At 38.1% G+C, this 17,723-nt stretch overlaps 2 protein-coding genes across 3 annotated transcripts; one reads left to right on the top strand and one right to left on the bottom strand.

Annotated features, from left to right (window-relative positions):
- Nucleotides 1–2,009: 2,009 nt before the first annotated feature.
- Nucleotides 2,010–13,020, top strand: LOC100642604. Of its 2 annotated transcripts, none has more exons than XM_003395936.4 (3): nucleotides 2,010–2,247; nucleotides 9,989–11,231; nucleotides 11,872–13,020. In XM_003395936.4, exons 2-3 carry the CDS (start codon nucleotides 10,013–10,015, stop codon nucleotides 12,033–12,035), a joined length of 1,383 nt encoding a protein of 460 aa, XP_003395984.1. In that variant the 5' UTR covers nucleotides 2,010–2,247; nucleotides 9,989–10,012; the 3' UTR covers nucleotides 12,036–13,020. The 2 variants fall into 2 exon arrangements, with proteins under 2 accessions (XP_003395984.1, XP_048262533.1); XM_048406576.1 differs by lacking the exon at nucleotides 2,010–2,247 and adding an exon at nucleotides 6,477–8,287.
- Nucleotides 13,021–14,390: 1,370 nt separating this feature from the next.
- Nucleotides 14,391–17,137, bottom strand: LOC105665815. Its single transcript, XM_012309200.3, has 3 exons — nucleotides 16,942–17,137; nucleotides 15,851–16,234; nucleotides 14,391–14,789 (listed from the first exon to the last, which is right to left on the bottom strand). Exons 2-3 carry the CDS (start codon nucleotides 16,058–16,060, stop codon nucleotides 14,568–14,570), a joined length of 432 nt encoding a protein of 143 aa, XP_012164590.1. The 5' UTR covers nucleotides 16,061–16,234; nucleotides 16,942–17,137; the 3' UTR covers nucleotides 14,391–14,567.
- Nucleotides 17,138–17,723: the final 586 nt, after the last annotated feature.

The raw sequence follows: 17,723 nt of genomic DNA, 5'->3' as shown, positions 1-17,723 counted from the left end.
GAACAATAAATATTTAGATCGATCTCGTATGGTCAATTATCTCTTTCAGGATTACTTACTCTTTATATTTACTATTATTATATTACGTTTACTATATAAGTCATGCTTCCTCATACATTTAACTAATTATATTATAAGAAAATTTAATCTTACTTTCGTTATAATATAGATTTTTAAAATACATTTCCTGTACTTAGAAACATATAAATATGTATAGAAAAACCTTCAAGTTTGTGTTTCAAGTAATAGACTAGACTAAATTATGTGGTAGACTAAATGTGGTATAACAATTCTTTATTTTATGTTCGTCGTTATCGCTCGATAACATATTAATATCTTGTATTTTATAAAGAAAATATAAGAATTCTCTAAGTGAGATGAAATAAGATAGCTTCTGATTAATTTATTTAATTTTTTCCACGATCGGTAGGTTGAACGCGGAAATTAAATACGCACTATGCGTACCTATGCAAGCGTGGATTGATCCCTGATGCATTGAAAACTGTATCGTGCATCGTATGTCCCCGTTCGCGGCTTAACAAAACGTGTTCGCTGCGTTCGAGGTAGTGAGGAATCTCTCGAAATTCTTTAAATTCTGAATCGAAACCATCGCACGGATCCCATTGCCATTTATCTGTTCGCGGAATTCAGCTCGTCGAAGAAAATTTGTTTGCCTGTGGTTGCTATGCATTTCCTGGCAAAACAGCTATCTTCTTTCATTCCACTACACCAACCTTCTTTCACATCTTTTATACGTATCTACTAGGGTAACTAAACATTAATTAAAATGCACGTAGTTACAATTCTTTTCATAAATTATTCCTTCAAGGTATTCGATAACTCTTCTTTTTCCTTTTAATATAAAATTAGGTGAAATTAGAAGATAATAGAATTAAAATTTTAGAAAACTGACATGTGTAAATAATTTTTTAAGTTCGCGATAGTATAGAATAAAAAAGTATTTGCACGGTCCCTTATTTTACAATAAAGTATTCTTTACCAAGTGCTGTTTTTATTTTCATAGTATTAAACTTTTGTAGCCTTAAAGTATTACTAAATAAAAAGTCCGATATATTTGGATTTAATTAGTTAGTATATAAGTTCTATAATAAATGTATGCGCACAAAACTTTTTGTAGACACTGAATATTAGTTTATAAAAATCGTGATGCAAAAGTATAATTTGAAGCCGAAACATGTGACCGAATTATTTATATTACCGCGTTCCGCCACGTTTCATCGCGTTCGTCTTCACAGTCGTTTCGAGTAATTTCAAGAAGAACGTCCACAGGTCCCATTTTAAGATAAACTGACAAAGGCACGCACGTTTCAATTCTGTGGTGCATTTAAAGATCGATATTCCAGTCGTACGCGCGCGGAGATTCTTCTCCGGCAGTGTAAACATATCCTCGATACGTCCGTGGAACGCAGTAAAGAGACGCGAAGAGACAGGCGAGCAAGGGTGGGAAGAAGCTACGGGTACAGGAGAAAGATTCTCTTTTGCCTATATCTGTTTTCCACTTTTTTCATCCCCGTAGCAAGGCTATGCTTGTATTCCTCTCTCCCGTCTTGTCTCTTTCTACCTTTTCGCTTCCTCTTTTTTTAATGCCGCCCTCTTGCTCTTATTCTCTCGTTCCTTTTTCCTTGCTCTGCCCTTCGTCCTTGTCCACCAGCCGTGGTCGATCTTACCGTCTCTTTCTTTCCATCCTCGTCTCAAAATGTGGCATTCAACAGGGCTTCTACGGTGCTTGCGGTGGTGCGGAATCCGCGCCGGTTTGCCGCGACGCGGGGTGCATCGGGGAAATGATGCGCAGATTGGCCGGATCATCTCAAAAACCACCACCCTCTGCCTCCAGCCCTCCTCCTACTACCATTCGTCCCCTCTGATTTCTCTTTCTCCCTCTTTCTCGCACTCTATATCATGCTTGTTCGCCCTCTCGCCCCCGTATCGCAGGTCCCTTGTTCCCTCTCTGTCATTCTCGTACTCGTACTCTCGTCGTCGACGGTCGCCAGGGATGGAATACAACCCCCACTTTCGGCACCGCCGCCGAACAACCACCCTGCCGCCGCTGCCTGCCACGGTGCCCGACGACGAGTGACTGAGTCCTCCGATTATTATCTCATTTGCTGGCACGAGCAGCACGCGACGCTACTGTCGCTTCCCGTACGATCCGTAGATCGCTCGCCTCTGGATCACCGCCGAAGAGAACCGGAACCCGGGACCACCTGCCCGTCGCCGCGTGTATAGGTGAGTCGAACTTTTGCCTGCCGATTCTTTTTATTTGCGTTACTTCATTATACAATTTCGAGTGTTAATTTCTTGTTTCGTGGATTCTTTTTATTTTTACTTTTATTTCTTTTCTTCACCTTTTTGCATCTTTGCTCTTTTTTAAGATTAGTTGTCGATTTGTTTGAGGAGCTTTTATGGTCTCTATCATGTGACCTGATCGCCTCTTCTTTGGTTGCGCGCAAGAGACGAATGCGTTGAAATTGTGCAAAATTGTTGAGATTAATGTAACATGCATGAAAGATGGTGTTTTGGGGAACGGTGTCGATTAAAATCGGTTAGTGTTCTTTATTTCGAGCTGATTGTTGGTTTGGAAGTTTATTCGATGCTTGATTTCACGAAGGATGGTACACGTGGGAGAATCTGATTTGTTGCGTAACGACTGTGGTGTTGATTGTGGTAAAACTAAGTGATGGGATGCAGCAAGTTGATTTAGAATAGTTTATCAACTAATTTCATATCTGTTGTTTACAAAGAGGGTTATTCTGTGAAGTGCAGATATTATTATCAAATAAGTGTCCTCGGTTTCTCTTTTCTTTATGAATCATTATTTGCATTGAAATAATATTAGAAAAAATGTAAAAATGAACTGTGATTTATGGTCGAGACAATGGTTTATCCCACGTCGTGGTCAAATAATGACAGAAATAGAAAAAGCGACGGTGAATATAGAAGATCGATTAAAAATTAGCACTAACGAGAGGATCTTGTGAGTATCACATGACAAGTAATGAGAATTCATCTTGCAATCCTAAATCGACCCGTATATCTTCCTTTGAACCGCGTGTACGACAGCATTGATTACGTGTTCGTCATATCCCTGTTTAGTTGAGTAAAGATGGTGAAATGTAGTTTGCAAATTGAAATCTCAGATAAGAAAAAGAATTATTTCATTTATTTCTATTTACTATTACTTATCGTTATAGATCTAAATATTTGTTAGTCGAATTGATTACAATTATTATACTAATAAATAAGTTAAAATAAAATAAATTATAATTTTCAATTGTTCATACATATCGAAAATCCTTAACTATGCTTCGTTATATTTCAATTCTTGCCGATACTCCATCGCATTTAAATTTTACAAACTTATAATCTGCGTATCTTACATGCACACTAAGTTTTATTTGCAAGTCCAAGAATTAAAATTTTTAATGAAACACTAGGTTAACACATCCTATTTTGAATTTTATATTTAACATACTATTGTTGGAACACGTAGCAATAGCGTTTTCACGTACAAATACGGGTTTGTATACGCCTTTTCCCATACTGGTCCTGTCAATACCCATACTACATAGCGTTAATATGCATTTAAAACGGAAAGATTTTGATAAAATAAACGTTCTTTCGAGAAAACAGAATATTGAAGGATTTAATACGAATACCCTCTATCTTCCTCAATGAACAATTTCTCACCAGAAGAATCTCGGTTGGCATCTCATCGAACCAATTAATCCTCCCTTTCTTCTATAATCTTTCGCGGTTATCGATTATACCGCAGTTTGTGCACCCTCGAAAGCATTCAAATCCCCTGGCCGTTCCTTCAAACCACGATACACCATCACGTACTAATCTTAAGCACTAACGAAAGAGTTCGTATCGGTGCGCCAGCTTTATTTATTGTCGGTGTGTCACCGTTCTCTGCGTTTCGCGTCTTTCGTTGCGTGCATGTTTCTCTTTTATTCCTTTTTTATGAATACACACAGAAAGAGGAAGAGAGGACCGTTCGAATTACGCAGAGAGTTCAACCGTAAAAAAACCAAGTTCTACTGCGACTGACATTTTTTTTTTCTCTATGTAAAGCGAGATCGTTCGGCGTCTGGTCGCAATAAAAATGTTTATGCTGACAGTAAAGAGATCGCCGCTACTCGGAGGGACGACGAAGACATGGGAAGCGAAGAAACGAAGACGAATCGATTGAAATACCTGTCGAGGTTAACATTTAATTCGCTTTTGGTCTCGTATAATTGATAAAACCTCTTTCGACATTGCATTCGCTATTTTCTCATGCATAGGTGTGACTTTTTACTGCCCTTGTTGACCATTATTGTGCTTCATTTTCACACGACCTCTTATCTAATATTCTTTTGCTTAGTTACGCGAGTCGAGAATTGGAGGTACGTTACGAAAAACAAATCGACCATAAAGAAAAACAATATGCCAATTGCAGCGGACGCATGGTAATAACTCGAGTGACTCAAACTACTTGTAATTACATAAGATTTGGCATTAGATGTTTGTGGCGAGAATATATTATGTGTTGCGTATTATGTATTATACTATTGTGATATATAAAAAAGGAGGGAAGATACTTGTATGAAAAATAAGAACAATAGAATTTAGCTTAATTCTTTTGTTAATTTTGATGGAACAAAAGCTTTGAATTATTTTTCGACGGTCGCGAGGAAGACAATGATGGAGAGTAATCGACAAAGAGACCTGTGCAAAATTATTGATAGACAATGTACAATATACGAAAATGTGAACAAGAGAAGGACGCACAAGAAAAGGACAGGGTATAGTAGGAAAGAAACGAGTAAAGATAAAGGCAAATTTAACGAGAAGGTACAGAACTGTGAGATGATGAAAAACAAGGATCTACAAAAGACGAATAAATAAATAGAAGCAAAAACAGAGTAGACTCTTATTAAATGGGAAAGCAGATTATATTGGACGATATACGAAAAACGGAAAAACCAAGGATGAGGAACAAGAACACGAGACGCAATAAAACTGAAAGAAAGAAAGATACTTAGGAGACTTTTGGAAGAATAAAAATAAACCGTAAAGATCAAGAAAATAAATAAAATAGAGACAGATACGAAAAAGGGAGGATCAAACACGCATGAAAAAGAATAAATAAAATATAACGGGTAAAAGAGCAATATACGATGCGCGACAGATCCTTGCAGAAAGGGGTAAAACGAACCAGAAAAAAGGGGGAGTAAGGCCGAAGGTATACAAGCGGGTAAAGTACATAAAGAAGAAAGAAAACGAGAAATTAAGATGTGCAAGGGTGGGGGTGAAAGGGAAATCGTTCCAGGGAAAGGGTGGAAAGGAACGAATTAGGAAAAGAGAGAAGCGTACGTCGAATGGTTAGGGAAAGAGGCGGATGAGGGAGAATGGGAGGGAGGGTAGGGCGAAACGAGAGGAGCAGCAATGCAAATATTCGCGGCGACAGAGATTGAAACAATCCGCCAATTAGAATCGTCGACGTGAACGGGATTATGCAGATTCGCGGTGGGTGCGCGGACAGAACCAGAAACGGACTGGCAGCTGCCGCACCGTTCGCTTAATTCAATCCACCGAGTTGTCTTATGAATCGTAAACCGGCCTTCCCCTTCCGCGTGAAACTGAAACTACGTCACGAAGAGACGGAAAGGAAAACGTCGTCGTCGTCGTCGTTGTCGTCGACGACGACGCCGAGCGACGCTTCGACCAACCGCAACGATTCGCCTCGAACGGAACGATAATGCAAGCCCGTAAAATTCCAAGATTGGGACGAGCGCGACTCATTGCTCTATTATAGTCTTGCAGAGAGGTTGTTGGAGGAAAGAGTTAGTTGATGAGTTCAAGGGATGGTGAAGATTTTTTTATTTTCTATCTATTAGGAAAATTATAGATCGTACTACGTAAAATGTTGTCATGTACGTAATCGATGGTAAAGCAATCAATATCGTCAAAGAAAAAATTGGTTAACGCGTTGCTTAAAGGATGGTTGAAAAGCTCCGGTCTCATGCGTGTTAGGGAGATCGTTGTACTGTGTAAGATGTTTTATGATGATAGGAGGTGGTGATCAGTGACGTAAAAGAAGTTGATATACAAAAGATATTACATACTTTGATCTTTGGCTTTGCCTTGTGTTCCGTATTTCGTTTTATATCAGATTATTGTTTCATTATTCTATCACCTCCTCAGATAGGATAAAACGAAGAAGGATAATTGCGGTACAATTTATTCATATTAAATTAATATTTATGTTTAATAAGCATTAATTCGCTGTAACATCATTGAAATTCTTTTCGCAAGATTGGGATGTTCCTTTATTATTATTATTACGTTCTCAGCTAAGTAGTTAATTAAAATAATTAAGGATAATTCATAATTATATTTACTGTTAAAACGCTCATTAATTATTTTATCTTACATCAATGTGATAAAAGAAAGTGCATTTTCAATTATCACTTGTAAACATATGCTTCGATTATAGACATTAAACAGTGACAAGATCATTTGTTATACAATACATAGAAACGGTATAGGAGATAAGAATCGAAGGATAACTACAGAGAGGGAAATCGAGAAAGGAAAGAAATGTATATTGCAATTTTTAAAGGATACTTAAATAGAATATTACGAGGGTTGACGGTGAAAATGTGTTACCATTGACTTTTAGGGGCGAGAACCCAGCGGGGAATAAATTGTTTCGTACCAGAGAATCTCAAGTAAATACTCGCGGAGACTTTCCGGGAAGCTTCTTTATATTGCGGCGGTAATAGAATAAAGAACCGACCACGCAATGGAAATTCTCACTTTTTGCATAATTGACGTATCCTCGGGAGCATACCGGCACGTTGAATTATTTTATCTCGGGATAATGTGATTTAAATACAAGGGACTGAGAAGACGCTGTAACGTTTCCATAAAGTATAGGGGGATGTAAATTTTGCTGCAGTTTCTTCGCTTCTTTCTCGGCGTGAATTTTTTACAACGTTATGGAAAGATAAAACAAAAGAATATGGAAGAAAGAGATAAAAAAGGAAACAGAGGAAAAAAGGATTGACTAAAGTGGCTACAACGATCTCGTGATTAATGTTCTAGAAATGTAAGATCTCTTCCGCGGTCGGTGTAATTCAAGCTTGGTTAAAACAGCGCGACCGCTGAATTTCATGACGCAGCCAGCCTTTAAAATTTCCTGTTTAAGAAGACCACGATGTAAGGCAATGGAAACGCGTCGCTATTGTCTTTCATCGCAACCATCACGGAGGGAAAAAAATCGTTTCGCGTCTCCAGGGATTCTTCAGAAGTCCCACGTATCCGAGCCTTTAGAGTTGCCTTGTTTCCTCGACACAGTCTGTGTCAACATTTTACCATTCAAATGGTTAAGTAAATACAAGATCAATCACAATATGAGATTTGCATAAGGAAAATAGCAACTTTAATCTTATTGTGTAAGAAACAAGTAACTTTTACGATGATATAATATGATCTCCCGTTAATTTTTTTGTTTTTCAAGATCTTCGAGAAAAACTTCCACTGCCTGCTAAATACGTTTAGAATTTTCTTCTGAATAATTAAAAACTCCTCGGTGTTAAAATGAGTACAGAAGTCGTTTCCATTCCTTCCATCAAAGACTGCTATTTCTTCCTTCTTCGTGCCGCATAACGAGCAAATAATATTCGCCAATATACATAGAAAGCGTAACCAGGTCCATTTCACTCTCGCTTCTGACAGAAATCAAAAGATTTTCACCGTTCGATGTTCAACAACGATAGAGACGGCACGGGAATTATGGACGCGCTGCAATGAGAACCGACGACGAGAGCCCGTATTTATCACGAAGAGTAAAACTGACAGCAGTCCATTTCCTGTTCGTCCTGCCTGTCTGGCTGAACATATCTCCTGACGAAACAACGTGGACGCCGTTTGTTTGGGAAACAATGGACCGAAACAATACCCAATCCCTCCTCGGTGCGCGGACACGGATACAGACCACCATTCTGCTTTCCACGCCCCGTTACACTCTTCTCTCTTTCTATCGATGAAAGAATCTCGCCAGGGACCTGGAAGACTTCACGGATTCTCGCGAATGGACAGTAAAAATTTTCCTCTCGTCGCTTCGTCACTCGCATTAACGGTTGTCTGTCGTTCTCGTTTATTCCAACGCCTAAAACTGTTTGCAAAAAGTCGCCCTCTGATTCCTCCGTCGCGATGATGAAGATTTTCATCGGAACATTAACGACTCGAGAATACCGGCCTGCAGATAATGGAAAACGTATGTTCTCGAATTTATTCTTTTTTCCAAAAAATGCTTGCAAGCACGTTCCGTCTTTGCGAATGCAAATGTACTTTATACTCTATTTATAACGTTACACTGTATGCATAGAGAGTTTCGGAGTTATAGATTAATCAAACACAGAGTGGTAGAAGATCATAGAGGAAATAATTTTTGATTAAAAGAAGTGAGTTTGATTTATCTTTTGTAACAGAGGCTTGAAAGTGTAGGTTTTAGAAGCCTGTGAACGAGCAACCTGTTATACACGAGTCATACGCGCAATGATTCGGTAAAGAAAGACCGAGCAAAGTGTTGAGTTACTTATGATATCTTCGAAGGATGCCGTTACTGACTGTATTAATTACCATAGAAATCTAAGTATGAGCATAAAATAGTATAATCTGTGTACTAAATAATACGCAATTTATTAGTTAAAACTTTATTAAAATGGCAAGTGCAAAAGTATATTTATTAGAAATCTTCATAGAATCGCACGATTATCAAAACGCAAAACAAATGACGAATACATCGAAACTGATATCAGGAGTTTAAATATTAAAAAAGTGGAAATTCCTCACTTAAGTCGTATATTCTGTTTAATGAAGAAAAATCAAAATACACGAGAACTTAGGATAAAGTAAATGCGAATCAAAGAAATTGTAACTATATCAATCACGAAAATCAGTATGTAGGGAACACTTCCTTACTAATTACTAATTGTTCCTGATGCGACTGTTCATACGAGCGTGGCACGAAGTTTAATTGAAATACCTACGATCGTAGATTCTCATTAATGATTTCTCGGGAATTCCTTGCAAGACATTCGCGCGAAACCGAACGTGCACTTGACAGAAATTAGTAATCCTTAATGGATGATGCGACGCAAGCCCTAGTATTACTCATCCCTTTAGCCAGTCATAGGCGTTGCCTGCTGCTCTTAGACTTAACAACGGCGGATATTCAATTAATTTCAGAAGACAATAGTAGCGCGTCTCTGCTCCGAGGATTGTACGTACTTACCTACAACGATCTTCCATGCGTTCGATTATTGTTGGGAACCAAGCAGATGTGTAGTATTCCAAGATTTAGCTGTGTTGAATGTTCGAACTACCAAACTCATCACAGGGTTGCTATGTTAGCTCTATATGTATGATTGTACATTCTTTATTTTGGAATATCGTTTGCTTTTATTTGCTTCATTCCCCAGAATGCAAAGAATCAAAGTTACTTTCCAGGCGTATTATTTATATTTGAAATGGTTTAGATAATATATCATTTAATACAATATGTTGGAAAATAGAATATATCTTCTAGATGGAATATCATTAAATGTCATTTGGTTAGAGAAAATATTGAAAAAATTGCTAAACACTTAACGTAAAGAATCTATCAGAATTTCAAAACAAAATAATTTTCTAATCTAAAATTAATATTACAGATATTAGCACAATCTATAGTCGCTTTTGCGTTGATACATCAGATACAAGAGATTCCTTTCTTTCTATTCAAAATAATGTCAAATCGAAATTCTACACTACACTCGATCAAACTAATAATAACCTTCATATCCAAATTTTGTAATAAGTTGTCCTCAAATACTTACAATGAATTTTAGCCGTGAATGCAAACGAACATCCACGGAATATTTCAATCACGAACCCTTACTATCTGCTTCTTTTTAACATTTTGTGACTTCTCCAGTGCTCATCTTCGAAAATCAGAAACATGACGACGACCACAGGCGATCCGTCGACTCTGAAGAGTCCAGCCTCGCTCTCCGGCGGCGATTTGGTGTCCCGCCTTCTAGCAGCGACTCCTCCATATCTGTACAACGTGCCCTTAACACCGCATAGCTTCTTCTTCAGCGAGATGTTGCGTTCGTTTGTGCAAGCAAAGACGGAAGTATCATCGGCGAACAACACGACGAGCATACCTCGACGTCGCAAAAGATCTTGGCGAGACGCTCGGGATCGTCCCTTGGAATTAACCACGAAGGAAAGACAACATCATCACCATCACCATCACTCGCAGCAGCAACAGCAGCAACAGCCGCCGGATAAATATTTCCATACTCAACAGCAGCCACAGCAAGCGGAGACGCGGCTGGAGAACGGAAGTAAGCAAAGCGACGGCTACGACACCGCAAGTAAAGTGGGCAACTTCGACCAGAAGCCAAACTTCGGGACAGACATTTTGAAACCGGTGGATGAAAATAAATCTGAGTTTAGCAAGCAGAGTAAGAGCTTTTTCGACGAACGACCTCGTCACTTTGAGCAGGCCCAACCACCAGAAAACATGTTCGCCAGTGAATTGCAGAAAGTGAAGCCGGAAGAGTCTCACTCTAGCGACCGTAAGAATTGCAATTACAACGACAGAAGCCCGTACGATGATCGTACGAAGAGCGCGATTGGCAATCAAGAGCTACCGCCCCTGTTGTCAGATCAGAAGAAGCTCGATTTCTCGAGGACCTTTTTGCCCAGCCTTCCAGGAAGGGCCTGCGATATGCTTCCGGGCGTGAAAGGATTCGGTCTGCCCGGGAACGTCACCAACCCGGAATTCCTCCCTGGTCCACTTTGGTATCCGCCTTATCCAATGCCTCAATCATATCCTGGCATCGATCCTCTGCACTTCTTCATCGACCTTCGCGTATCCGGTCATATCTGGGATCGCAAGTTGAGCGAGAGGCAACTGCCTTTCAAAGGCAAACACTGTTCCGCCTTCAGTGTGCCACAATCCAAGGAATATAATAGCAATCGACCGTTAAATTTGACGAGAGACGAGGCTAGCACGTCTAGGAACAGCGAGGAAAATCTACGTGGCACTAATTATATTTTGAGACACTTGACTAGGACGTACAGGGACATCGGCCAGGCACGGAAAGCAACCAGGAGCGAAACGTCGACTTCTGGCGAGAGCGAAGATAGTTCAAAGGACATTGATAATAGTGGGTGTTAATAATTGTTTGTTGCATGATTGGTGTTTTTGTTACAATTGGTTTTTATTTTCTTAATACAGTTGAAGTAACTTGTGTTCTGACATGGTGTTTTAATGTAACTAAACGTGTGCGATTGTACAGAGAATTACTTATTCGCTTTCATCGTTAAAGATCTAAATTTGTTTATTATTAAAAGTCTAAATGTTTCTAACACGGATCGAACTGTGAAAGATTACGATAGTGAAGAAGAAAGAGATCTTTTTAGTAAGACATCTTTTTCGAGCAATGTTAAAATTACGATACTGTTTATAAGAGATTATTCTGTAATTTTTTTTTCGACTAGACAGCTTTTGAGGCCCGAAGTAAAAGTTAACTTGAATTTCAAATTAAATGATTTCAACTATCGATAAGAGTAATGACAGTAGTAGTAAAAATGACGATTCCATACGGTACAAAGTTAATATTCACAAATGAAAAACAGGATATTCACGATTAATCTCGTCATGAACTAGATATAAATAAATCTGATTATGTCATATGAAATGCTTTCTTGTATAAAATTTTAAAAATGTTCGTATTATGCATAATATTGATTTCTTGGAAGAACGTATCTCTAATTAATTAAGCTTTTGTGTGTTACAAAATGCAGACGAAAGATCTCCAAAACCGGAAGAAATCTCGGTTGCGTCCACAAGTCCGGAAGAAGAGAGGAAGGATCTTCGAGCGTTGATAGGGTTGGAACTGGTGGTGGATTATGTGAAAGAGCCGAAGGGAGATACCTCGAACGAGCAGAATTCGCAAGTAACCGAATAACTCGTGAAAATCGAACGATTCTCTTTCGTTCTTGACTGTATAAATAGATGTAGCTCCGACACTTACAATCTCAGCTGGTTCTCACTCGACTACGTCGTTCATATAGAATGTTTAAAAACTGAAATTCCATGACTTCTTTGATTCGTTACGAAACAATCAAATTCAACAGATTGTCAATTTGACAAAAAATTGCATAATTATTTAATAATATCTCTTATTTTTAAAAAAATTGATTTCACAGTCGATACCATAGACCAAATTTTATCCTTTACCATTCTTTATAGTATTTAGAAACTTCGTTGTAGTAATTTCTCTAGTCAAATGTAAATTGTTCGGTTGACAATGTGTTAATGTCCCTTTGAATTATGCGCAGTGTCAAAGAATGTTAATAGCGAAAGAACGTGGAATATCTTGCTATTTTTCTGAGATATTCCTCCCACTAACTCGTCCCATCTTTTCTTTTTCTTTATTTTCGATGTGAATATTTAGAGACAACCTTGTACATTTAGAAACGATACATTGAAAAACTAGCAGCCTCGAACTTTCATCGGTGCTATCAATTGCGTAAATGTGGATGTGGCTGCTCTAATCTGACAGACCAGGCAATACATAAGCCTGCTATCTATTCACGCTCAATACACAACTGAACAGCGTGAGACTTACGACATTTTTTAATATCGCAGTTTAGTCACGGTACTTTCCAGATACATTGAGTTTTTCATTCAGCAATCTCTACCACCGTGTCTGTCGTTCTTTGAAGACTCTTCCTATCTTACACTCGAGACTCGGCTCGAAAGAGTCATTTTCTACCAAGGAGGATCTTGGAGATCCCTCGCGGGCCGGAAACGCTCTGCTACGAATTCAACTATATGTGATATGCGGTGTACATATTATAGTAGCGTTCTATTGTATCTATATGTATTAATAGAAATCATTCGACCTGTATATTAAACGTAATAAAAGTAATGCGATTCAATCACGTGAACGAATTCGTATTCTTTCGAAAATTACCGTACACCACTTCATATCCTACATTGCGACCAGCTTTCTACTGCTGATCGTACCTTTAATATTAATTCCTCTTTTATAATAGGTAACTTAACAAAATTTTGCTCAAATATTAAAACTACAAAATCTTTCAAAATAGAACAGTCCCTTCCGCTTTCTTAAAAATTAATTCGGTAGACTAAGAAGCTTACAAACACTCCCGTATACTCAATCGCAAAAACCACGAAATAATTCAGACATTTAATTATGAAATCCTATCGAATAGAAAATAAAACTTACGAAATGCTCAACTGTAAAAACCAAACTATTAAATTATAGAGATGAAAATACTTACGACATATCCGATTACAAGAACGAAAAAAAAAAAACAAGATTAAGAAAACGACAGAGAAATATTTCTGCTCTAGATCAACTGCACGAGCTTACGATCGTAAGTTACGTCCAACACACGAACTTAAAGGTACATTCTCACGAGTACCATCTAAGTACGAATGGACTGAATGCTCGAGGTGCGCTCGAGGTCGATCTTTCAGAGTGAAACAGAAGAAGGAAAGACGATACAGTCTACGGCACATGCCGCTTCTTCACCTTGCTGAATGCATCGGCACTCGTTATAATTGGGAGTACCCTCGAAGGAACGCACACAGAAAGGGAACGTCATATTCAGCCGGATATGGTCACACCCTCGCCCCCATCAGTCTCTTGACGTTATTTGACTAATAAACTTCTATCCAGGGTTCTCCTTCATCGATCGAGATACTGTTTCCCGGTTTCGTCTCTCTGTCTATCGTTGTCGACATGGCTCTCTTTGACACGGCCGTTGACAGAGTACAATTAGGGGAACCGAGTCCCCGATATGTATGCGCAGAATGACAAGAGATACGTGGCTTTTAGGGACGAGGGCAAATCTGACGGGAGATATCGATCTGCCGACTCATTTGCAAAGGCTGAATGGAAAAGTTCGTCGACGTGTTTGCGGCCGATTAGATAGATGAAGATGCGTTTCCAATGTGGATTTCCATTGGGTGATCGTTCGAGAAATTCTTTTGTTCTGATATTCTTTGGTGATTAATTGTCTCGAAGTATCTGCTAACTTTCCTTCCTTTTTTCTTTATGCAAGTCTGATTTATTTCAACTTATTTCGATGAAAATTCGAGAAAAATGCAATGGAAATTGTAGGAAACTAAATAACGTTAAATCTCTCTAACTTTCGGAAAGAAGAATCTCGCAAGCATTACGTTAATTATTTAGAAATTAAAATTTTTCTTTTTTAAATGAATATTACTACAATTTTTTAACTTTTATGGAAATTCAGGATCGACGTTATAGATCTCAAAAAACGTAAAATAATATTTGAATAACCATTATTTATTTATCTCATCTCTCAATATTACGATCGGGTTTTTAATCTTTCCAGCAAGAAAAATAATACGTAATTATCGATTTATGCTTTACAAAATTATCAGTTTATTTTTATCACATTATGTGCAGTATTCACGCTCGTTCGTATACCTGCTAAATTCCTCAAACAGTGTCGTGATTAGCGATAACGCGAAGCTCCAAGATCACTTCACCCTTGTTGTTCCTATCGATTTTCACCATTTTGCGGTTCACCTCCGGGACCATGATAATATCATCTGATCCGACTCTCTTAACAGGTGCTTCGACTAATTTGTAACGCGTGATCGGTAGCTCCTCTTTGTTCACTTCCATGACCGGCTTTTCCGGCGCGACAAGCGTGTACACCTAATTTTAACATGATACATGATTAGTACACGCATTGGTATCTGCACCTACGTGGAAAATTTTTCGATTAATAGAACTAATGGTAGATACGAGGTTCATACGACTTTAATTTACGATTGTTATCGATATCCAATCTACTGATTGTTAGAAAAAGAGATTCTCTGAAAAAATTGGACTCGTCAGAATTGTCAGTTTTTTTTTTTTTTTTTTTTAATTTTGTAATGAAATAATCAGTGACATTCTATCAAGAAGAGAACACTAATCTAATTGATGTTTCTTTATATTCGATTGTTTTATGCCATAATTCCACTTTAATTGCTTTTCGAGAGCATTAAAAAGAAAGCAATTTAAACAATATGAAACATAAATTCCCTCGGTGTTTCGATGAATTGGTGTGAATTCTATAGATGATTTAACCTGAAAGACAATCACGTACTTCATATAATTAATTAATTTTGTATTTTTAACAATTGATAAAAGAACGATCGATAAAAATTATTTATTTTCTGTTGAATTCATGATTCTACTGCTATTAATTTCCTACAATTTTATCACGAATAAAGCATATTACGACAATAAACGTAATGGAAACATCATTTGAACGAAGAAATATACAGAGTCAGGGATAAAAATAAATGGACAGGCGGTGGAAGTAGGTATCAATGAAGATTAATCGAACTAATAATTTCTTTAAGTTTCTCTTATCATATCTATACTTCTATAGTACATAGACTATTTAATAAATAATTGAAACTAATAATTTACGTCTTTGCGTAAATAAGACATATTTAACGAAGCTTCGTTGACACTTATTTCCATTACCTGTCCACTTCTTTATGTTCTCGATTACGTGTTTGCAAATACATTACGTAACTGCGTTACGAAAGAAACTCTATATTCCGCTTTTATTCGCTGTAAAAATCGAACGACAATCTTCACGATCTTTATCTCTGCATTTTTTCGACCGCAATAAAAAGATGTTAGATAAATACTGTCCGTTATCGCAACAATTTCAATCGATGTATTTAAAGGTAAAATTTCACAGGAACGAATCCACTTGCCTTTTTAACAGGATGTATCTTACTATCAGGATCGCTCGAGTCCCCGGCAAAGAAACTCAGATCCAAATCCCGCGAAGATTGCTCATTCGGAACGGGGAAAGTTAAGTCGTCGTATCGATTCTGGTCCAGAGTCGGCAAATAATAAACTCGTCCATTAACGACAACTACGAACGTCGTCAGGATGCTCACAAATATCCAACCGTTGTTCATCGTTTTGCGTACTCAGAGAGAAGTAGGAGTTAGAGGACCGTGTGCTCGACGAAGCTCGATCGAAACAAGAAAAGTAATAAAAAAAGAACTTACCTCGTGACAGCTGACAGATCCATTAATCCATCGTAAGGCGATTACAGACCATTCTTTCGAATGATTAATTAAGAGTACAATCTGCCAACGGAAGAAGAAACGAATAATAATTTCCTATTGGTCTAATTGTAAACGAAGAGTTGTTTCATGTGGTCACAAAGACGAATATACTTTTTTTCCTTTTTCTTTTTTTAAATCGGGAAGCTTTGTATTATATTGAAAAGTGGAGGCGTGTTGTTTTGTTATTTCGCAACAGCGGCTAAAAATTGAGTACGGATGGAGTTTAAAATATTTTTATGCTGCCGACGGATTTATTTCGCTATCTATGAAACATTTTTCGTCGACAGTAATGGATCCGTTTTGAAGCATCCAATTATGAGGAAGTTGAAGTTCATTCATTCTATGAAATCAATAACTTTTAATAGTTCAGCCTGAGTTTTATAAAAAATAGTATAAAAAAGGGAAATTTTGACACAAACATTTTAAACTATAGCGATACACTATAGTGGTATAGCGACCATTCAAACAGTTAATTACACGTATAATAGAACTCTATTTATTTGACTTTGTCGGAGAACCAAATAATTTATATAAAATAGAATTTATATCAGAAATTCACCGATACTTCCTACTGTCTGTGATTTCTTGTCCACGTAATAGAAATGCATGTTCAGATAATAGAAACCAACCGGCAGGAGTTTCTGTACGTAATCGGACACTAGCTAAAATTGCGGTCAAATGAATGGAGTTCGTATAAATGAAGCTCTACTCTGTGTGTATATACTTACACTACTCTAAGATCGTTTCCAAATTTCCACAATGTGTTCTCATAATTCTTTTTCTTATAAGACAAATTCATCGTGCGTCGTTCTTCACTTTCGTAGAACTCTCTTTGCTAATAGACCGACAGCTAATAAATATCATTACTTTGAAAACAACGGACAAGCTGCGGCGAGGAAAGAACTGGTGCAACACTTGCGCGAAACCATTAACATAGGAAGAGAGTAAAGAAGAACGAGAAAGAGAAAGAGAGAATCTCGAGCAGAAATATCGTAACTGCTCCGTCAGCAGCTTTTTACATTTCTGTTTGACGGTCCTGCGAAACGATCAGGCCCAGCGATTATGAACACTGAGACGGAAAATAAATCGCGGAACTCTAAACTGAGAGCGTCGCGTATTCATGGGGGTAGATACCGATAGATCCCCGATTTATTGTTCGCGTTCGAACCGGCGTCCGCTTTAAAGGCAGAAAACACGGTTTTCACTCGTAAAGGGGTGAAAGCGAACCGGGGGCGCGCGGGGCATGAAAATAGGTGAGGGGAAGAGGTGAGCGGGTGTGCATGTGCATTATTGGAACGCGACGAGAGATTAAAAACGACTTTTTCCAAAGGATCGGTTCCATTGACTGGGGTGCATTGCGGCAAGTCCTGAATAATGCATGAAATTTGTTCCCCGGAATCGAATCGTTTCTCGTCACCGCCAGCACCGGAACAAGAGAGCGAGCATAAATCTAAATAATTTCAACCCTCGAATTTTTATTATTCCTATGACTACGTCTGCGCCTCCACGC

This window comes from Bombus terrestris, chromosome 6, assembly GCF_910591885.1.
Source record: "Bombus terrestris chromosome 6, iyBomTerr1.2, whole genome shotgun sequence".
Lineage (NCBI taxonomy): Eukaryota > Metazoa > Arthropoda > Insecta > Hymenoptera > Apidae > Bombus > Bombus terrestris.
This window is presented reverse-complemented; position numbering and strand designations above follow the sequence as displayed.